The sequence below is a fragment of the Zophobas morio genome, unplaced genomic scaffold (genome assembly GCF_036711695.1).
Source record: "Zophobas morio isolate AGI-343-1 ecotype UQ-CSIRO unplaced genomic scaffold, CSIRO_AGI_Zmor_V1 ptg000221l, whole genome shotgun sequence".
Taxonomy (NCBI): domain Eukaryota; kingdom Metazoa; phylum Arthropoda; class Insecta; order Coleoptera; family Tenebrionidae; genus Zophobas; species Zophobas morio.
In genome coordinates, this window is record NW_026972325.1 from 161666 (window position 1) to 185449 (window position 23784).

The 23784-nt window shown below is 29.9% G+C and overlaps 1 protein-coding gene and 1 long non-coding RNA gene across 2 annotated transcripts; both read right to left on the reverse strand.

Annotated features, from left to right (window-relative positions):
* Positions 1–1108: 1108 nt before the first annotated feature.
* LOC135146278 (surfeit locus protein 4 homolog) lies at positions 1109–3783 on the reverse strand. The gene is made up of 9 exons (XM_064078440.1): positions 3715–3783; positions 3538–3654; positions 3325–3477; positions 3112–3255; positions 2885–3058; positions 2778–2831; positions 2663–2717; positions 1512–1544; positions 1109–1216 (listed from the first exon to the last, which is right to left on the reverse strand). The coding sequence occupies exons 1-9, from the start codon at positions 3766–3768 to the stop codon at positions 1197–1199; spliced, it is 804 nt and encodes a 267-aa protein (XP_063934510.1). The 5' UTR covers positions 3769–3783; the 3' UTR covers positions 1109–1196.
* A 13882-nt stretch (positions 3784–17665) lies between these two features.
* Positions 17666–18223, reverse strand: LOC135146258 (uncharacterized). The gene is made up of 4 exons (XR_010283759.1): positions 18111–18223; positions 17955–18054; positions 17796–17901; positions 17666–17745 (listed from the first exon to the last, which is right to left on the reverse strand). It is a non-coding gene; the product is annotated as an uncharacterized LOC135146258 (long non-coding RNA).
* Between the last annotated feature and the right edge of the window lie 5561 nt (positions 18224–23784).

A 23784-nucleotide genomic window follows, 5' to 3' on the forward strand; every position in this document is an offset into this window, starting at 1 on the left:
GTAGTATCATATATTTGAATGTTTATCTTTTCTCTATGCCTTGAGTTTTCATTTAACTTATTACACTTTTCAAATAAGATCTTTTATAGGATGGCTCAATTGCCGAACTAAGCGCTTCAGGTTATTTTTAAAACTTTTATATAAAAATTTATTTTATTATGGATAACCGCAAGTATGTAGTATACGAAATAAACCTTAGAAGAAAACCAACCTATTACTATTAGTCAATAATGTTCCCACCCATAAACTTTTAAATTTTTATAAGTTTGCTCTAAGTAGAGCAACTGATTAGATGTTTTTCAAAGGCAACCATTTATTTTTTAACTTTCGTCTTTCATATTTGGGAGAATTAAGTAATAACATTATTTATTCGATAGAAGACGATTCATTCTCTAAGTTAAAGCGTTTATTACACTATTTATTGTTATATTAATGATAAAAAGCAATAGTTATAAATGATACCAGAAAGACACTTTCAATAACAAATTTTTACATGTCTTAGGTACGACCTTCATTAAGTACCCCAGCAATTTTTACCCCGAATCGTTGGAGCGCAAAGGAATCGGACCTTACTAGAATCTCAAGCGAACCATCGGTTTTACTACCAAATTTAAGTGAGCCGTTCGATCCATTCGACTTTCATATATACCACTGACCAAATAATAAAGATAGGTCACTCTAATAGGAAAATAAAAGGATTGATAAATTAATATAAACATATGAAAGTGTAGAAATAAAGACTGTATTAAGAATATAGCCAAAAAAAAATCTAGTTTTGACTTTAAATTGTACTAGTGGTTGATTACTTATAATAAAATGTATAAAAGTCGGATTGAAAGTCTAATCTTACTATATCGTTATTAAAAATCGGGAAACCTTACGCAATAACTTAGTATACACAATATTTAAGACACAATTTAAAACACAAAACACAAACAGAAAACAAAAAAAAAACGTGTATAATACATTAAGTATGAAGTACCCAACCGTAAAACGCACACACAAAAGACTAAATTTTCACAGGAAAATGGTCCGCGGTTAATCCAATCAGAAACCCGAGAAATAACCAATAAAAATACAAGAAAAGAGAAATTTAATTTGACCTACCTTATCAATTGGATACGGACTACAAAAGTAAAACAAAGTGAGTAAATGAACAAAACATTTCCCAAGTTCCCCATTTGCAGTAAAACCCACTAAGTAATTCTATTCGCTCCTAATATACACAATACATTAAAGTTTAGCCCCCCTTGCGTAAATTTAATAAAAACCAAAGCTTGCAATTTAATTTAAAAACTCCGTAAGGTAATTGGGAAAGTACGTATGTAAAACTATTCACTAATCTCGTAAAACTTACTATTTTAGAGATAACCACATGCATTAAAAAGAATCTGTATAATTAAGAGTTTACATATACAAAAAGTCGATCTAAATTTGTTATGTATCAAAAAATTTGAGAAAATAATATTTTTATTAAAAGGCTTTCTTGGCTTTATCAACACTTATATCACCTGCGCCGTGACTCACTATGAAAAGCAGCCCACCTTTTTATATTGAAGTAATAAAACGTGGATAAATTTAAAACAAAAATAAAGTTATAAAAATGAGTTACAATTAAAGTTAAGTACTATTTAAAAGTTTATTTAGACTTTTTCTGCCCCCAATATTTTTTACTTTAAACTGATAATTTAAAGCTCTTTCTGTTTATCTTATATCAAAGACAAACATATAAACCTTTAATAAAAACCCAACTAAAAAAATGCACAGGTGTTCTAATAGATCAAAAATTTCACTCTCAAATTTAAGGTTGCATTTTGGATAACAAAATATAAAAGAATATTTTTTTATTACAGTTCAGCTTCGTAGTTTATAAGATATCACAAAAACTCCAACCATTTTATAAAATAAAGACGTCCTTTATTTGTTGGGAAATATATATTATTGCTTTTGAACAAAAAAAAATTGGCTCCAACGCTAACTTTACATAAAATAGATAATACTGAACGCTTAAAAAAAAATTAGGTTCGCCAAGCTATTGTTCCACTAACAATAATTTTGCCGTACTATACGCAGTTAAGTAAACTGGTTAACTCTCCTTACACTGAATGGTATGAATTTACCGTCTTAAATTTACAAGGTAACTTTTTAACATGAGGGAGTTTTATAATAATAATTTTCGCTTAATGTCATAATTGCCTAATAATACTAGTTTTTTAAGAATTGACACACTCCTACTACATCAGTGAGAAATTAATTTATAGGCTTCTAGTTTAATATTTTGTTAGGGAGCTAAGATAAAGTGCAAATATTGCTTAAGACTACCAATTTTAAAATAATTTCCAAATGCTAACGCATTTTTTAGATATAAAAAGGATTTGAACTGAAACTCGAGTTATAATATAGGAGTAGTTGAAATATAAAAAAACTAAGTCAGCAGGTTTTTAAAAGTTATAAAAGTCTATGGGTTATTCTAAGCAGATCCGTCAGCAGGTTAAGTTTTTACCCAACGTCAAAAATAGTAATTCTCCTTTGAATAAATCTTAAACGTTTTTACTGCAAATAATATTTATAAAGAAAGCTTAAAATTGCTATAATACTGTTTACACGCTTGTCCTAACAATACTAAAACTTGGAAAAGTAAGTAGAAAACAAAAAAAATTACCAATAACCGATAATGTAAGGAAGAAATCGTAACGCACATAATCAGACATCCACTCCTTAAAGAATATAAAAAGCTTAATATCAAGACAATAGGCGCAAAGAGCTTAAAAACGTACAGGAACAGACCAGAAATTATTCATGCTTACATTTTCAATCGATAAAATCAAAACCTTTAAAAGCCTAATAAAAAAGTCTATTCGATAAATGAATTTTATAAATAAACCAAAATAAAAGCCGAAAGTTTTGCAGAGATACCAGCGGCTACAGAGAGTATTAACGCAAAGTTAATAGTAGTGAGGAACCATTTAAAGTAACTCATATTAGAATGCAATAATGTAAAAAATATAAAAATAGTCATAATCCTCCCAACGAGAAGCATAAGGCTTTTAGGCTTATCCTATACAACCTCAATTAAAATCTCATCTAAAATTTAAAAATAGAAATCAATACGAATCCCATGTCAGGAAGACCGGCGAATTCGTCTTTATTACTTGTAGTTACACGAGCGTCTACTAAAAGAAGAATCAGACAACCACATAGCGCAGCGCTTTTCCCAAAAAACCTCCAGCTATACAAAGGGCTGTACATAATACACTTTGAACAAAAAAATGAAGCGTTAAAAATGTAAGAAATATAAAATAAAGCTAAATAAACATATTTTACCTGTAAAAAGATTACAACAAACAAAGAAGAAATAGCGAATAAACGTTTTTTTTTTATTAAGATCAATAAAACTGCTCCCATCTGGACAATGAGGTTGAAAACGATGTAAAAGGTACTAAACCATCCATAGAAGCGTCTTGCGAAAAAGTAATACTTAACAGCATGAGTAAAGAATAAGCTTATAAAAAAGGAAATATAGAGAATAAGTTACACCTGCGCTGAGAAGTATATATACATCCTTAAGCTATCTTCAATAAAAGTTGAGAGCAAACAAATCTTCGCAATGGTGGGAATAAAAACTTTTATCCTCCGGTAATAGTATTCAACTAACTTATAAGTAAAAGATTGTAATCCCATACAGAAGTCACTCATTATTTAAAAATTATTAACCTCTTCTGCATCATCAAGAGTTCTCTGGGTAGAAGTTAACATTTTAAAGGACATAATTTAAGTAAAAAGAAAGGCGGGTAATCCTTTATGGTATACAAAGTTGATAATTATAAGGGAAATATTATACACGAGGCAGATAATATATCTCTTTCTGGTGCCTGGAGATAGGAGAACTTGCTTTCTTTTCACTATTCTATTAAAATATATACTTAAAAAACACACATAATTACAAAATTAATTTTTTTGTCCTTTTTTTTGGTATTTTAAGGGTGTTAAAAGAGTTAAAAGCATATGTCACATATAAAAGTTCTTACGCAATAGATCTAAAATATTAACTACTTTTTACATATTAAATGCAACAGCAATTGTACCTCTATTCTCACAATTAATACAACAAGCCTTCAAAATATATATTTTGAAATTTATTTTTGAGAATCTAAATATTTCTACGCACCAGATAAGTGGTGAAAGTAGACCCTAAAGCATTGCATTATAAAAATATAATTCGTGTGTGTGCACGTACTAATGATCAATTATTTATAGTGATAGTAAATTAAAGAAATTATTTCATCTTTATTGCAAAAGTATCTGAAGGTAACGATTAATGTAAAAAAATAAAAAATAATAGCCTTTAAGAATATAATATGTAGTGTTAATAAATATTGTATATAGGACTTAATTTTTTTATTGTATTTAGTAAGGCTTAAGCTTTATTACCTTAATAAAAGTTTGAATTTTTAAAGTAAAATAATTTTTAAAATTTTTTAGCTAGCAAATTGGTTCGTAATCCTAACTGAGCGTGAAGGCCCCGTTAAATGCAGGACAAGTTAAAAAAAATAATTTCTACATTGCTGTTGGTTTTAATGGAAATCTTTATATTGACTTAACCATATAAATAATTAAAATTTTGTATAAAAAATAATTTTTTTTTTTCAGGAAAGTATAAGTTATGGTTAATAAAGAGTCATTTAAAAGATTTATTAAGTTAATATACTTGGCAATTAAATTGAATTTTGTATAAATCTAATACAACAAATATACCCCTGATAGCGCATTACAGCTCGTAACATGGTTTAGGCAGCGCAAAAGTAACAGAATAGGAGTAAAATTGGGAATTTTAAATGTTGACGAATTTGATTCTGAAGTCAAAATATTAGGATAATTAGGTTTCATAATATTTTATTCAAAAAGTACATTTTTTAATAAGATCATTTAAATTCCGGGCTAAAAATATAACTATAACATATTCTTTTTTAGAATATTCCTAAACCTTTTATTTTTATGTGTAAAGTTTTATCCTTTTGTTACGATCAGAAATTAGACTTTTCAAGGCTTATATTTGGCGGTGGTGTAGCTAACAATTATTAAATTAGGCGTTTATACTATTGACACTAAAGAAGCACAAGAATTCCCTGCTTTAATTTAAAAATTCTCAAACTAGTATTATTATGAGATTCCCTGAGTAATACTGATAGATCATCCAATTTTATTTGCTAATAATTTTTTAGTAACTGTCTTTACTTATTAGTTCCGTTTCTCTATAGGTATTCGTGATATATGAATTTCTTCTATCCCGTTGAATATTCAGGTTTATACTTAAAAGATTTAAAAAAACAGTTAAAAGTCAATTTTTTGTTATTTATTAGTGCTAAACTTATCCAGTAGTTAAACAATGTATGTTTGTAATTTTGTATGAAGTAAATGGTTCGTTATCCACCAAAAACTAATATAAATAATATTAAATCACTTTGAAACTTTTCTTCTCTAAGCATTTCACCAAAAATTAATTATAATTAGAAGGTCTCTACTTTTATACAAAAAGATTCGTACATTCATTTATTATTACTAAAAAAGCTAGACAGTTACTTGGGAACGATATATTCTAAATTACATTATTCATTCCTGAATAGCGGTTTAACTTTTTAATATCGTGTCTTTGCACAAGCACAGCAAGCACATGCCTTCTATGGCGTTCTACTTTTACTGGTCATTTGTTACTTTCTCTATCGACAATTAATATATATATTAGCTGCTTAATTGTATATGACTTTTCCTAGTGTCTGGTCGAGCCAAGAAAGCTCTAATCCAGTCTCTTTACAACCATCCGAATTTTCCAAAAGTTGAGCGCCTTGTAGGGAATCACTGATGTACCAATAAGCGTTTAGAGATTTGAGTTCTCAGAGAGGAAGGGATCGAGCGCTTTTCGGTAGCTATATCCCTCGCTGCTATGAGGCATTAAGGTTTTCGCTTTCCGCTAAAGTTTTTTATTATTAATCGCACAATAATTTTCGTTTGCAATTAAGCACAGCTTGCTGCGGGGCGGCCCTTATTCTGCACTTTTCTCCATTATAATGCAGCCTTTTAAATGAGAGTTAGTGCTTATAAAAACTACAAATATCATCTTCACACATCAAGGCTGCGTTGGAATAATATACTCTCTTGCGTTGATTTTGAAGGCTGTAAGCCTCGAGAACTTTTACATTATAGACAGTAAGTAATATAATTATAAAATAAGGTATATGACAATATAAGTAAGTAAAGTACTAGAAAGCACTGTATATTAATTTATTTGTTAAAGACAACTTATCCGCAGCAAAAAACTGTACGAACTAAAGAAGAGAGAAAAGGAACTGCAAAAGGTGCGCGAACCAAATTTATATAACTACATGTAAACTAGTCTTGAAGGTACCCCTCATATTATAAACAAACAAAAAGAAGCTGTTATACTATCTAGACAAAAAAAAATTAATCGACCATCTTGTAAATGAGTTTTTTAAAGAAACATTCCACTACATAACAAATTTTTAAAAGTTTTTGAAGACGTTATTAAAAAGTTTAACATCGAAAAAACGACAGTCAAGAAATTTTTAGACAGAAACATTAATTTTGATTTTAAAAACTTAAAAAAAATTTTAAAGCAGATTAAGAACTGAATTTAGCAACTTATAATTTATAAAAAAACTACGAATAAACTTTTTAATTTTTAAACTGAGAAATCATCAACCAATTGTAGCATTGTGACAGGTGTTTCCTTGTCCTTTAATGGTACAACAGTGATGTGCCATTGATTATGAAATTTAGGTTATTTTATTTAGTGACGTTCTTTTACTGGGTTATGACACTATTTTAGCCTAATTTATGGCCACTTTTGTTATTAACGCCTTCAAAAACCCGTTATATGAGATTGGAATCTTTTCCTTTCTCGTTGCTTACGCATGTTCCTGCAGGTTGTCTACACCTTTTCTTACACTTTTGATTCAAAATTTTTTTGCGGAAATATGCTTAGGCAACCTTCATGAATACTTTGAGAGCCGCCAGGTACGCGTTATTTTTTGTGAGGCTTTAAAGAAACGTACTTGTCAACAGCGAGAGGTTGGGCTATTAATGGTAGTCTTTGGCATCTTCGAGTGCCTTAGACTGTTGGCTTAAATCTTGTGAGCCTTCGTATTTCTGACGTGCATTCTTTAGCAATGTAACCATTGCTTTGTGCCGCCAGGCTATTATCGTAAAGCTACCTAAAAAGATAACTCCTATATATAAAATTTTGCATTTCTGCTACAAGTTCTTCACCGAGCTGCAAGGAGATGTCATGTACTGACTGACTAGTTAATCGGTTATGGGCATGATGTTGATCCTCAGGGTGAGTCACCATCCTAGTTTAGATTGAAGGTCAACTCTAGTATTATGATCTGAGTTGCTGGTTAACTACCCTCTGTTATTCTTGTCATCTTTGACTCTAGCTGAAACACTAGTAGTAGGCTATTGATCCTTAACTTTTAACTTTAACTTAAATTCAAAGGAATTATTACCAAACAAGGATCGTGATTATGCATGTCGTACTTTGGCTAAGTAGTATAAAGTTTAGCTTTTGGCTAGAAGAGTTCTAAATTTGGCTTTTACGCACGGCTGGAACAGCTGCTCTTAAAGGTAAAAACTCGAACAGATGGCAGGCCTTTGGGAGAGGCTATATTCCCTTTTATCAGTAAAAGTTCCGTTACCCTGCTGATGTTAATTTGCCTTGATCATACAAGATTCTAGTAGAGTTGTTTGTTTGAGACTTACGCTGCTAAAAGATCTTATGGTGCAACTGAACTAAAATTTGGATAATTAACCTTGTTTTAGTGACTTGCTGCTATCGATCTACTCCTATACTGCCTGTCTTTTGTTTCTTGCGCTTTTCTACTTGAGGCCGACAGACCCTGTGCTTTTGTGGAAGCATTGGCTAAGTTTATAGCATATAATAACTTAACAGAGGCAATAGTTGCGTACGAAAGCTATGGTTACCCTCTGTGCTATAAAAAGTAGTATGTAAACAGCACTCTGTGTCTAATCTATCACTATTGGAGCTGAGTAAAAGTCCTCGCTTTATGCTTTACCAGTTAGTTGTGGTTAATGAAAGATGCCTGCTTTTCACTTAGCATACAAAAAGATATACAGTGTTATTATGCCATTATATTATCGTTGTATTTGTATATTGGATACAGCTATTCTTTGGTTGACCAATATTGGCTCATGTTAACAGTGCTGTCCTTCAGAATATAGTGGAGTAGTAGTATAGTAGTATGGTAATAATACTATATGAAGAGTACTATTTACTAGAATACAATTATATTTGTGTGTCGGGCTTCCATCACTTAAAAACTAAAGTATTAAGATCTATAACGTTCAAAAAGTTTATTTATAATTTGGGTGTTTTGCTGTAATATAATATAATATACAATTAATTTTTTTAAAACTTTAAAAATCAATATTAAATGCTTCTCCTACTTTTAAGAAATTTCTAGGGTGTCGTTCTTTGATGTTGAACTCTCTTATATTATCTGAAACTGACACTCCCCTTAAAAATACGGTCACCTTATATTCATTTAAATGGACTTTAAGCTATTTATGGAAACTCATTAGAATGATTGCTGACGTACTCTATTTTGTGCCACGCACAGCTGCTGAGGGACTTCTAAATATATTTTAGAAAACATATTTTTAAAGTTTGCCTAACGCTGGCTATATAATAAAAAAAGATAGAAGAGCAAGAATGAAAACTAAATATTAGTTAACGGATGTATCATAAACTAGAAGCCAAGCAACAGAAAGTAGTTGCTTTACAAACAGCAGTAGCTGATTATTTTACTTATGCAATTGTTGCAAAATCTACTAAGCATTATAGAAAAAAAAAGGAAAACTAATGAAAGAGCGATTAAATATCAGAGATTACTCTATTTAGTTACAACCATTTTTGTATCATAAATTTTCTTTGGTAATTTGAAACGAAATATTGTTTTATATATTTTTATAACTTTTAAAAAAGAAGTTTAAATTATTCTATATACGTACCTTCGACCCAAAAGTTGATTGCATAGAAAAGAAAATGGCGCTGGTTTAATCTCGTTCAGACTAATTTAAATTAGTTGATTTTTGTTAAAACAATTGTTAGTTGAAATTCTGCTTTTTAGTTGGCCACTTTAGGATATTGACAAATTTGCAACGTAAATTTGTATGGCGTAAAGAATTATTTTACACTTTATTTTCAAAATATCTTAATGCTAGTGTATTAGATGGTTCTTCTGTAATTGTGTTAAAAGTTTGAATATTTTTCGTATTCTTGCGTTAAGAAGGGCTTAGTATATCTTTAATGTCAGTATTTTTAGGATATAAACTTGTAGTTTCTTGCCCGGCGATGGCCACCTTATTTTTAGGCATACCGAATTTTAATGATTAATTGCACCACAATTTAACTTTACACCAACAAGCTTACTTGCAGAAAAGAGATACAAACAGTGTCTTGTTAAATTCTCTAATACAAAGGAAGCCCCTGGTTGTAATGGGATAATCAGCTTTCTGTTTAAAAAACCTACTTAAGTCAGCACTTCAGTATTTAGAAGTTTTGGTTAACAATATTTCTCCGATTTTAGCATTAATCTGAGGCAGTAAAATGGTATAGTCTGTATAACGAATTTACGCAAATCTTTACCTAACACTAAATATTTTTCTTTATTATCCTGATTATGTGGAGTGAAAAGATCGCTGAGTCGCTAATACTAAAGAAGCTACAAAACTTTGTAAATAAGAGCCATTTTATTCCCATGTTTTAGTTCAATTTTATATTAAAAAAAAAAGTCTTCTGTTAGACAAAAAGCTTTTAAATTTTGTGGAAGACACTAATAAGATTTTTAACAACAAAAAAAATTAACAGACCTTGTGTTCTTAAGTGTTGAAAGAAAAAAATTTAACGGGTCTGAAAAGACAAAATGGCTTATTGGAGACTAATATTATATGTAAACAATTATACACAAAATAATTTAAATTTAAGCACGTTTGCCTTAATGAATGCAACTTGTTATTGCCTATTCTGTTGTTAGAGTTATTACATTCCACAGTAATAGTCGCACTTGGGAAAAATATAAAACCAGGAAAAGAGATTTTCTTATTAGTAAGCCATTTCGGCTATATTTAGGTTTTTTAAAAATTTTTTACTCTAATTTTATTTTTATTGCAATAAATAATAAAGTTATTTAGTACATTAACGTAGTAAGCAGCTTTGTTTATTTAATATTTATCTGATGTAAATTTTATTATTAAGTTTTATTAAAGGTAAAAGCCTTAATTTCGTTACTTTCCACCTATTTTTATATTCGTTTCTTACAGTAATATAATTTAGGTTAAGTACGCTAGTGATTATTAATAACAATAAATAATCCTATATATATCTAAAGAAGTAAACTTCTATAGTAGGTTAGCAAAGTACTTACAGGAAGTATAGGGAAAGTATTAATTTTTAAAAAATATATATAAAGAAAGTTGAGATATTTGACATCCAGAGTATTAAAATACTAGGCCTCTTTTGTACGAATTATATGGCGTACATAGTGGATGAGTGTTCTTTGTCAAGAAGTATTTTTTTTATTAAACTGTTTAATTTCGTTTTTGTTGGCGTTGAAAGTATTAATAATAAGTCGTTTCTTGCTTATTAATGTTCAACTTTATAAAGAAACTATTTTATAAAGTATAGAAAATCGATTTTACAGCTCTTTATGTGATAAACTTAGCGAAAATACTTTCGTTGCTATTAATATCTAAACGTGCTTTGCTTTAATATGTACAAGAAAACTGATAGGATCTGTAGCACTTACTTTGAAATTAATAAAATGTATAATTTTTTTTAATGAAAAGTTTACATAACTTTTACCTGAAATCTTAAAAAATTAGTTGTTTTGTATAGAAGATATTTTTTAATAATATTAGTATTAATTTATTAAAAATAAATTTGATCAAAAACTTAGTTAATAAGCCTTCTTCATATATACGGTGAAGCAAATTTAATTAGTATTGCGGGCACTAGAATTTTATTATACAAAAAGAAGAAAAAGTATTAAAGTTATTCCAACAAATTTAAAAGAACCTTTTAGTCTAGGAATAAAAATACTTGTTACGCTTTAAAACTCGAATAAATTTTCCATGGTTAAATCATTATTACAAATTAGAATTTATAGTACCTTAGTAAATAATACCATTTGGCCGCTAGACCTAATTTTGACGTTTAACTTTGTTGAAGTGAAACCCATTTTTTTTATGTAATAGCTTTTGTAAAATCAAAGAGCGCCAAAAGTTTTCTAGAAATGGGTAGCGGAAGTTAAACATTCTCCTTTATACTTTAATATTTTTTAAGTTTTTATCAAAATATGGTCTTTTGTAACGAATTACTTATGACATTTTTCTCTTTAAACTAATTTTATCTTTAAAGTTTAAGTGATACTATTTTTTTAAATAAGTCCTGCAAGAAGCGCTACTATATTTATAAATTCGTTACTAAACCGGGGTTTTTTTTACGGTTTAATTCAAATGCTTGCTCTTTATACTACTAAAGGTTAATCAAAAAAAATATATAAGTACAATTAATAAAAATTTATTAAAGTTTAAAGCTGTATATATAGAATTCATCGAAGTGTTCACTCTCATCCTGGGTATAATTAAATCTTAGTGATTAATAGCAAGAAGTAAAGTGGGGGAGCGGTGTTCTATTCGGCGATATAAAAACTTATTATAATTTTATTGTCAATTTATTGCTATAATCTTGACAAATGCAGCATCGTAGAAGCTAATATAATATTAAATTTTTTTTTACCGAAGGTATCAGTGGAGTTTATTTAAGCTCCTGGGTTTAAATAAATCCCATCCTACGTTGAGGCCGTCACTCCTCCCAATTAAACTTATCACGTTTACTATTATAAACTATAAGCATCCCTAACTTTACTTCAGTTTTTAAATCTTTTTAATTAGATAATTTAGTCAATAAACAACTTATTACTAAGCTTTCTAAATTTCTATAGTTGTTGAATTTAATATTAAATAAACCAATATTTATAACCTCTTCGACCCAAACTAATTTTTCACTTAACTTATTTCGTTTTTTAGGGCTTTCCTTATAAATAATTTCACCTACTCGTAGGGTTTTTGCTTTTTTTACTTCTTACTCTACGCCAACCTCATCCTTTTCTCGTGCCACGTGAATATAGTATATGCTAGGTAACAATACTCTTCTATACAATGCAATTACTATACTAGCACCCCAGCACATCCTACACCACTAGGAATAAGTACTATACTATGGTCAATTTCATACAACTTTAGCCAACTTTCTTCCACTTTAGCTGAACTTAAGCCAATCAATACAGCACATATTGCTAGAGTCTAGCACAATACTAGAATAGCAGGCAGTATTGGCACTGCATACTACTGTTTACTTTTTACGAAAGTACCAACACTCATGATAAAAGTAGCACGTAACCTTTTAATTTTTCAACAGCAGACACCGCAATTAGTGCAAAAGATATTGTTAGCGTACGACAAATGCTAGTGATCCACTTAGTTTTTTTACCAACGTCGTTCTGTATGGAGTTTAAGTTCGTTACTTAGCCGAACCTATGCCACAAATTTCCAGAATACCTCAGAATCTTTTACCAGTTTTAAAAGCTTACCTTACGATACGCAGGCCTTGCCTACAGCTGTCCTTGGTTAATGTACAACCCATCTTGTTCTTCCCCTCGCAGGGCAACCATAATGAAAATCTTTGGTAGATCTTCTATGAATAAACTTTACACTTTAGAGCGAATCGCTTTAGTTTACTATGTCTTTTCAACTAAAAAGTCACAAAAGTCTTGGATCCTGGAGGTTTACTAAAAACCACCAGATTATTTTCAGTTTACACTACACGTTGACCGAGGGATGGCTATCTGACCCGTACACTGAAGATATGTTCGAATTTGGATGCCATTATCAGAGAGTACAAAGTGAGTCCAAGAGCAAATTGTAACAATAGGATCTATCTTTTTTTTAGGCTACTTCACAAAATTGTCCAGGGGATCTTATCATGAACCCTTGCTTCAGTCAAGAGAGTACATTAGTGGACGAAAGCGCCAAGATAGTACTAAAGGTCGAGTTAGATGCTTCCACTAAAAGCAACCTCTGGCAGTCACCTGGTAAGTTACAACGAGTACTAAACAGGACTTAGTCACTGCGGTCAAAGTCCACTAAAGGTTTTATTAGATTATATTTTATTATATTTAATTCAACTATATTATATTTTCTTTGATTTTTATTTCTTTGATTTGATTTCGTTGATTTTATCCACCTAATTTATTCTTTATAATGTTTATTTATTTGCTAGAATGCAAATTATTTTATCTTCCTTTTTCATAAAAATATGTACTAATGTCGACTAGAATTGAACTAGTTTGAGTGCCTTTCCTCCAACATTTGACGTACTAACCTTCCTGCTCCCGCCAAAAAGTCAAAAGAGAGATAAAACAGGTAGGTGCCTACAAGAAGCTGCGCAAACGAGACGGTAGGTTATCATTTCTAATAACGAGTGATTCACAGCTCTTTATAATGTGTTCTTGACTAGTAGAAAATCAAATACATGCATCGTGTTTTAAAGAGTATGTAATTCAAGTATTATTTCATTTATTTGTTTTATTGAATTGTTACTTTAATTTAAATCAACCAGCGAGGGTTTATATATGGGACAAGCTTAGGGCGCCCTCCAGAAAACGCTGAAGTGATCATGGTACTATCCAAGACCAATCTCTGAATAGTCAAGAACGTAGATTACAGTAAGCTTCAAAAAAACTGAGGAGAGCTCTAAAGAGCGCTATAATTAATTCAAGGCTACAGAGGTAATCCAGCAAGCTGTTATTTATTTACTTTTAAATTTTCTTCCTGCAATATAGCATAACCTTCAAGCTTCAGGTTCAGTTTATTTACTTAGTCAATTGGCGGAGCTTATAGTGTTAAAAGGTTTTCTCAGGGTTTTGAGTTATTTTGGTAAACTTTTTATAAATTTAAAAGCTTTTACTAACTCTCTAGCAAGACTTGTTAATTGTTCAGGAGCTTGGAATCTTTCTCTGAATTCTTGCGTAAGGTTTTTTATAAAGTTCTAGGCTAGGGTTAAAGTAATTCTTCTAATCGCGTTTAATGATCGGTCTTTTTGTTAACTATTTTATGATTGTTTTTTTGATACTAGAACAGGAGGATATGAATTGGTGAGGCCGAAGTAAGAGTAAATAAGTGGTAAAGTAGGTCAATGTTTTTGTACCTCGAATCCTGGTTGGATTATTAAAGAGTAATCCTAGCGGACACTTACTGACGAGTTTACATAAATTATTTAAAGAAACCCCTGTATCGACTACTTCTTTGTCATATTTTTTTAGTGGTAAATGATACTTTATTACGTCATAAGGGCTACGAATGTTAGGTAAATTAGACAAGTAAAATATTCCCGTAATAAGCTACATTAAGATAACTATCATATAAGAACCAATCAGAATAAGGACCAGATTCTAGCTTTAGTCAACCAACATTATACTAACTTATTTAAGTATCCAGCAGAGTTTTTCCAGTTCGTTTTTTTTTTTTCTTCAATTATTTTACCGATTTTCTCATAATTTTTTGATTCTTGACTTAAATCAGACGTGAATAGCTATTTTTATATTCTAGAAGCACCTACATGTTACTAACTTTAAATAAGTTTATAACTTTGTAATATGCATAAGTGCATTAAACTATAACGGGTAGCCATTAAATATCTTTTTCATAAAACACTTTAGCGGTAGCTATTATTAAAGCTTGTTATTGCACGCTCACAGAAGAGGGAAAGGTGGTTAAGGTTTCTTATAGGAAAACCGGACTGCCTAAAAAGAAAATTAAATAAAAGAAGTCCCTCATATATATGTTTTCTTGGGCAGATAATACTTCCTTTAAAAATTAACTAGGGTCATTAGATCCATTGTGGCTAGGGACATAATACCACTCATTCATGGTGCGCCGCTAAGCTAAAACGCCCCGCGCCATAGTAGAGTCATATGCCAACTCACTGAAATCAATGTTAGAACCCGTCGAAATGAACATTCCCTCAAGCCTGTGTTTGCCATAGTGTACTGCTACCTTTAAAAACACTTACGTAACAAAGTTAAGCTTACCACCAGTAGGTAATTTAAAATTATTACCAATTCCTTAGTACAAAGACAGCTTCAATTCACGACGGTATTTCTAATTTAATGCTTTAAAACTTAACTTTACGGGCTATTTCTCTGATTAAAAAAATAATTAAACAAATACTTAACCGTGCCTACTTCCCCAAACGGTGGAAATTAGCAGAAGTAAATTTTTTTCTTAAAACTAGACCCCCTAGCCCTTGTTTTAAAAAATTATTACCCAATGGGCTTGTTATCCTTTCTAGGTTACAAGAATTTCTGGATAACATGTCGTCTTACCCAATTTCTCCTTTGGATTTCGAAAGGAAAGTAACAGGTGTTGTCTTTTTGGATAACGGAAAGGCTTTGGCACGATGAGCTAGTCTTCAAAATGATTACCGCCGGCTTTCCTTACTTAACTGCGGTGGTAAGCTCAAACCTAACAGATAGAGCCTTTAATGCTAAAGCTCGAGAAAGTCCTCTATTAGACAATTAAAGATGGGTGTCCCATATACTCCCTAATATCCCCTTTCCTTTATTCCATCTACATGTCCGATAGACCCCACGCTGGTGACACAGTCTTATACAATGGTTCAAAATCTGCCTGACTGGTGTTTAAAAACGTACAATTTTATTTGATAGTACTTGAGGCATTGTTTCCAACACGGAGGTTAAAAATTAACGCGTCAAAAAGTAGCTTTGTAATTATATAAAAAAGAAGGTTACTTCCCAACCTCTAGTCTCCTATTAAACTAACTGTCATTCCTCGAAGTAGGAAGATTAAATATCTCGGGGTTAGCTTAACGACGGAGCTGAACTTTACATCTTCCCTACGTCGTTTCTGAAACCAGACAAGCTATAGCCTTTTTATATCCCTTACAATGCAGGAAAAGCAAATTTTATCAAGAAAACTATCATTTGTTATATAAACCGGTCATAGGCCCATGTCTATGTCTCCTGCCTGGTTCTGTCCCTAAGCAAACATATTCATCGGCTACATATACTACATAATCGCGTTCTGAGAGGGATGGTGCACGCCCCTTGGTTTGTGCGCAAATCCAACTAAATAGAGCGTGTAAACTCAAGTCTATTCAATAATATCCTTAAAAAATTTCCAGTAATTACCTTAACATATTTAATAGGCTCTTGATTATGACTCTCGGGATAACACAAGTACTCGCAACGAAAACATTTCATAGATCTATTAGATATAAAGATATTAAAACTTTATTATTCTTTTACATGTAATATTATTATTACTTTTCTATTACTTCTTTATTGATATGCGCTACTTAGTTGGGATGATAAAGCGCATCGGTACTTCGTTGTTGACGCAATGATGGGATTGGCTTCCACACCCTCAATAGTAGAGTAAAGGGCGTTGAGCGTAATTAATTATATATCACGCCTCTAGCAAGCTAATACTATAAATGAATAGATATCGTTACTTTAGTTTATACCCTAAGTATTTTTTATTCTTATTGCTCATTTACGAGCTTAGCTGTCCTGAAATAGACTTAAAGAAGCTTTTTTTAGTACTCTTTTTTTATATCTTTTTACTTTTAAAAAAAGACGAAGTATTAAAGTATAGAATTTAGTTAAATTTTTATGTATTTATAGGCAAAAGTTTATCATATAATTTTCGTATAAAGAAAAAAATTAAGAATAAAACTTATATTAATGATTGTAAGTTTTAATTTTTAAATTTTATCAACTAAAGGCTTTCAATGCGTTGTTTTGTAGCACCAAAGATTAGTTTAAAGAGAAATTTGCCTTCTCAAAAAAGATCAAGTTCTAGAGCAAAGTAATAATTTAATCTTACTAAATTTATGGACAACTATATATAATAACATAACAGCTACTAAATTTCTTCTTTAATTTAAATTTTTTTAACTGTCTTCCCTGTATAACAAATTAAATTTTTATAACATTTTTCACAGTAAACTATGGATGCTGTACACAACTTTAGAAACAAATCGTAATTTTAAAAATTACACTCGTTAGTGTGCAAAATTTTTTATTATATGAAATATTTTGTAAGGCAAAATATTGCACTACACTTTAATAGGTGTAACAAAGTAGTCAAGCCAATCATTTCTTACGTTCAAGCCGAAGAGTGGAAAATTTAAAATTTATAAATCTTAAATCGAATAAAAAGTTATTATAGAAAATAATAAGAAATTATACTCTAACCTTTTTCCTGGGCGGCGATGTCCGAAATCCAAAAGCGCATAATTTTCAAATAAATATTATTTAACTATAACTTTAATAATATATATATGTAAAGGCTTACGCTTATTTTTAATTTCTAAATTCAAAATATTTACCTTTAAAAATTATATATGATTAAAAAGATCGTAAATGTTTAGGTAAGTAATAGATTACTTCATCTGAACTGGTTTCTTTAAATTGGCTTGAGCATTCACTTTTTGGGCGACTTAAATTGTCACTGGATTGAGTATAAGAAAAAACTTCCTTATTCATATTTTCTGAGGATATAATAACGTCTAGCCCTAGCCGACTTTTTAACTTGCCCATAGATTTCTCCATTTTTTTTAGAGCAACTCTTTGATATTTTTAAAAAAATTATTTAATTTTAATATGCTTCTAACAGACCTATGACTTTCAGACTGAAGCTTCGTTTCCATTAGTTTACCATCGAGTTCTTCTAAAGTTTTCTTATGCTTCTTATGCTTTATTTCAAGAAGCTTTGGGTACAAAACTAAACAGTTATTATATTAAAATCATATAGAAACATGCTTATAGTTTCCCTACATAACATTATACGCTGAGCTGCTATCTCTTTTTTAGTTTTATGGTAGACTAGGAGTTTCTCCTTTAACTTAGTAGTTAGCCTTAAATTGGTTTCCATGACCTTTTTATATCAAGTTTTTTAGGTAATTTTTTTAATCAATTTACAAGGAGCACTACTTTTTTAGCGTAATTGTGGTTAACGTCAAGAACATTTTGCAGTTCCTCACATTGATGTTTAGTTAATATGTATTTTCTATGTAAAAGAACAAGCTCAGTTTCGGTTGTTTCGTTCTTTTCATGTCCAAGGAGATCCATTGTCACTTATAACGGAAATTATAGATAACATAGAGAGCCTTTTACTCCACTACTCTGCTAAAACCGTTAATACACTTCACCAGAAGGCGGTGGGAGTTGCGAAGGGTACACCCTAGGAGGTATTTCTATAAAGATATATTTCTTTTAAATATCTAAATGTTTATTAAAAATATTCTACGTATCTAAAAAAAACAATATATTAAAGAAAAGTGAGCTATGTTTATTAACATTATTGTATTTAAAGGGTAGGAAAAGCTTAATTTTATATGATTCTTTAAACGTTAAACAGAACAGAAACCAAAATTTAATTAAAATATCTCAAAGTTAAACTAAAGTTGTATGAAAAGGCTCAACGTAGACCAGAAGCTGAAGTTTGAATAATAAAAAATCACTATATATTTTATTTATTATTGTCATAATTGTGTGCCGGCTACCCAGATGTAAACATCTAAAAACAAAGGAAATGGAATGGTGTAATTTATAGAGAAGGCGGAAATAATAACAGAAGTAAACTTAATTTGTGTTATGGGGTTTCTGTTCTCATAGCCTATATTTATACTTTACAAAAATGTTTAAACAAGGAGTAAATGTAGTAACAGGTACTTTTTGCTCCTTCTCCGGATAAGAGATTTCAATATGGAGCTACAGAAAATCACTAATTTTAAAAAGCAAGCTTCTATTCTTTTAAAAAAATTTAAACTTTCTCCTTTTAGTTCTCTTTTATATTCAAGCTGAGCGGTTTATTATGATACTTTCATCTTCTTTAGTTTTATTTAAACTTGAAGAAGAAATCTATTGATTTTCCAAGTAAAATAATACGGCTTATTCTAACACTATGAAGCTCCATTAGTGGGTAACACAATCAAAGTTTAAACTTAATTTATTTGTAGATGGTATAAAATACTATTTTCTAGTTTATAAAAATTATGTGTGGGGAGGTGGAAGGTTATTGGTTTGGTTAATACTAGTTGAAACTTAAAACTTTACTAAATAACTTAATTTCTTTTAAATAAGTACCCTTCTTTTAACGAAATGTTAAATTTATCATTAATCAAATATAAGGCTTTCTTACCTTTCGACTGTATAATACAGCGCTTTACACGAATGTTTACTTTAAGCAAAGATAAAACGCTTTTTAAAAAAACAGATTATTTTCTGATAGAAAAATAATTTAATACTGTTTAAGTACTGCAAACAGAGATGTATAAAACAATTTAAAAATATTAGATATACTTTATATTTTAATTAGCTACAGGCACAGATAATTAAATAGTTTAAGTTTCTTAATACAGACATTAACGCAAGAAAGTAAGGGATCTTTTATAGTCCTTGTGAGAGTTAATATAAACCATATTACTTTATTACAAGATTACAACTTAGAAATTATTATAAATTTCCGTAATTAAAGCAGTGCTTTATCATTAAAACCTTTTAGTAGATTAGTAAATAAGTTAGTTTTTAAAAGGGCGATAGTCAGCAAATGGCATGGTAAAGATATTAAATAGATCAAAATCACTTTGCGAACAAAAAAAATAAAGAATTTAACGATTTTATAGACTGCCGAAACTAATACATACAATATTCTGATGGAACACTTAAATTATTTTTGTAAACAAAAGACGCCCCAAAATAAGATTTAACAGTACCACTATGGTATAGAAATGACTCATACTTATAAATTCGGATCATAAAGGATTATTACTAAGTCTGACAAGAAAGGGTTTGGAAATTGTTTGAAAGAGAAACGCCTAATAGAGGAAGCCTATAAACATTCTTTTAGTTTAACTTTACGTTTTATTCTAAACAAATAATTAAGAATTTTTTAAATTAGTTAGTTGGCCTTCTTATTGCGAGCCGATTAAGTGTGTATTAAGTCAAATAATTAAATTTTAACAGCTGTGGTTAAGAAGTAAATTTCAAGCAAAACTCAGTTGTTTGTCCCTTGCCGGAAAAGAGTAGGTTAGAGAAACTCAATATTAAAATAAAAGCAAACACTTTAAATACCGAACTAATCAGTTTTTGTAACATTAAGAAATTTTTTTCAATAAACCTGATTTAGAAAAAAAAACTCACGCATATTATTAGTATACTTAGAATTTCTTTTTAAAGTTTGTCTATAAGTCTACTTCGTCATTGTGTTAATTTTTTTTAATGTTTTTTGCGATTTTTAGATAACTGCTTGCAATAGGAGAAACCCCCTAGGATGTGCAAAGAGCGTTAAAGATGTAATGATTCTACCATAGCAACAAACTAGTTTAAAGGGGAAACGCTTTAAAAATTTTGTTAGATTAGACGAGGTCATTGCTGATTGCTTTTATCCGTTTGCAAATGACTTTTGGGGCCTAAGTTTTAGAGTCCTCTAATTTAATCCAATTTATCAATTTGTAAAAGATAATTAAAAGGTTATGAAAACTGTTTTTTGATAACAGAATTTTGTTATGAATATGAGTGAATAAAGGAAATGAGTAAGAACTTCAAAGTTCAGAAAGACAATATATTAAGCTGAATTACTATAGGCACACTTTTTTTTAAACATTTATAAAAATTAAAAATATATTCTGATTTTATAAATTGTAGAGAAAAGCAAATTTTTGGTAAAAACATTGTTGCTGACGAAATTGTCAAATATATGCGCAAGTCTAAAGAGTTGTACGGTAGCTTTATAAGTTAGGTTTTACTTTAAAAATTCAAAATTAATATGGTAACAAACAAAAGTTCTGCAGCAAGTGAGAGATGATAGTAGTTGAAAATTCAAACCATTTTGTAAATAAAGTAAAAGAAAATTTTTAACCTTGCAACAAACTTTATAACCAAATGACTAGCGCTTTGACGCTTTTAGACTGCAGAAAACCACGAAATTTAGTGGCATGAAAACTTCTATATAGTTTTATTCAAAATTTAATTACTTCCCTTTATATCATTATAAAAAAGTAACAAATAAACTTCGTAATATAACTTTTTAAAATATAAACTTTTGCCATAGTTGCGCAAAATTTATCGTTAATGAAAGTACATATAAAGTTACGTTTTCTTTTAAGGTGTTTTCGTATAATAGCCAGTGAACTAACACGACCAGAATTTAATATAGTCCCGAGAAGGTAGATTTTTGTAAAAGACAGATTTTTAACTGTCACTTTTAGCTTAGGAATAGCGAAGCTCTAAATAATTCCTCTCTAACAAAGCCTTAACCTTTAAATACGAAATCTAAAAATACAATTCCTTTATGTTTTAAAAATAGAGCCCTTATAAGCTATTGTTCAGGCCTAATATATTTTATAATATTATCAGGTTACAGCATTCCCCCTTAAGTTTTTTTGTACGGGACTCAAAAATAATTTCTGTTGTAGCTTATTCTCTTTTCTGCTCGCCTTAACTGGAACAGAATTCTTATCTCTTTATTATAAGAAATCTAGAGCTTTTTATTTACCTTATGCTTAAAGTTTTACAGGATGAAAAACTTTATTGATTAGAAATCTTTGAAGATTCAATGAATTTCAAAGCGGAATTAGCACTGTCCCACAAATTTATGTTAACAGGTATTTTTTTTTGTTAAATAAATAAAAGAAAAGAACGTGTATACGTATTTAAGTGAGATGACTGCTCAAGTTTAAGTATACTCGTCATAGTCATGTTTTCGCGCCCTGGTCAGTCGAATATTTACTTTGTACTTTAAAATGATATAACAACTCGTAAGCTAAAGTAAATAGAAGGGAGTGGGAAAAAAATAAGTTTTCTTCTATTCACCTTAAAATACAATTATAACTTTATATTTTTATAGTTTTCTTTGCATTCGAAATACGTCAGCCATCTCTACTAGTTTACTTAACTAATAGCTCAACGATAGAGCTCTAGCCTTTTAAGTTAGAGATAGAAGCTTGATTTCTCTTTAGTTTAGAGTTCTACTTTAGCAGGATGAACTAATTAGCAATTCTAAAATTGTAGTTAGTTTGATTCTACTTAAATTGAACAAGTTCTTAACCGTATATGACTATTTAACATGCTATGTCTTCTAACAATACAAAAACTTTATCAAAGTCGAAAGCACAATAACTATAATTTGTAAGGATACCTTAAGCTAATTATCATAAAGGTGTCGAACTGTAGCATATTGTAAAAGGAAGCAGGCTAAAATTAGTCATCTGTCTCGATATAAATATTTATTTGAACAAAGTTTAGATAACTGGTTATAGCTCTCTTTATATGTAAAATTTAAGATGCTTAATTATTGTATATTACAGCTCTGTTTTTAATAAACGAAATAGTTCAATAAAGTTGCATATATTATTATAGTTACGTGCACTAAATCAGAACGTTTACGAAACAATGTCTACCAAATGGTTAAAATAGTGTATAGACCCAGTCATTTTAATTACTTAAATGGGTTATTTACTTGATTTATTGATTAGGTTTAGCCACTTTAATTAGTATACAAGGATTCCAAAATGCCCAAAAGAATATTTAGGCCGAGTAAAATTGTAGGCATTTTTAATGTTTTAATTTTTTAAGCACATTATGCTTTTAGTATTAGAATTGGTTGCCAAATAAGTTAGTCGTTATAGGCCTTACAACTAGCTTTGGAGCGGGTTACTCTGAAAAATATATAGAAGTGGGGATACACTTTTAAAAATTATTATATCTAACTAATACGTCGTACAGATCACTTGGGTTGCTTAGGTTATTTTTAACTTTGCTAAGACCTTGTGCTTTAGAGAAAAGGGAAGTCGAGCACCACTTAACTTTGGTTACAAATTATTATTCAGTTTAAAAAACGGTAAGCCTTAAAAAATTACTTTTTCCCCTTCACCATCTGTAATTTGTTTTATTTATGCTTAAATTATAAAATTTTGCGAATAACTTTAAGACTCTTTTTTAACATTGCAGAAGGGTTCACAAAAAATTTTTATTTGCTGTCTTCTACTGTTTCTTTTTAAATATATAAACCTTCTTTAGGGAAGTACAAATATTTACAATAAAATTTATTCACGAAATATATCAATATCGAGCTTGTGTAGATGCGAAATACTTAACTTAATTATAAACTCTTCATTGGTAAACATTCCTACAATAACTTTCGGGCTAGGAAGCAAAACTTTTTTGGTTCATTAAAGCCATAGCAAAAACGCTAGTAAGCTTTACAACTCATTTTAGCTCATCTTTAGCAATTAATAAACAAGAAGTAGTTTACATTTTACAAGTACTTTAGTAATTCCGTCTAACAGATTATCACGTAAATTCAGGGATAAAATTGTTTATTAGTGCAATTAAACAAATAAACATTACTAACATAAGTTCTTCACAAATCGCAGCTTTAATTGGTAAACCCTCAGAAACTAAGAGAGATAAATGTACCAGCAAGTCATAAAGAAAATTATAAAACGCTGATAAAATAGTTTATGGCCTAGCAAGTACAGCAAGCACTTATAACAATAATTAGTGATTTACAAGCGTAAAGTTCCCATTTTCTCACTGTGAAAGCTTTAGTACTTAAACATTTTTTCAAAGCCGACTAAAGAGCTTACTGCACTTTACTTTTAAT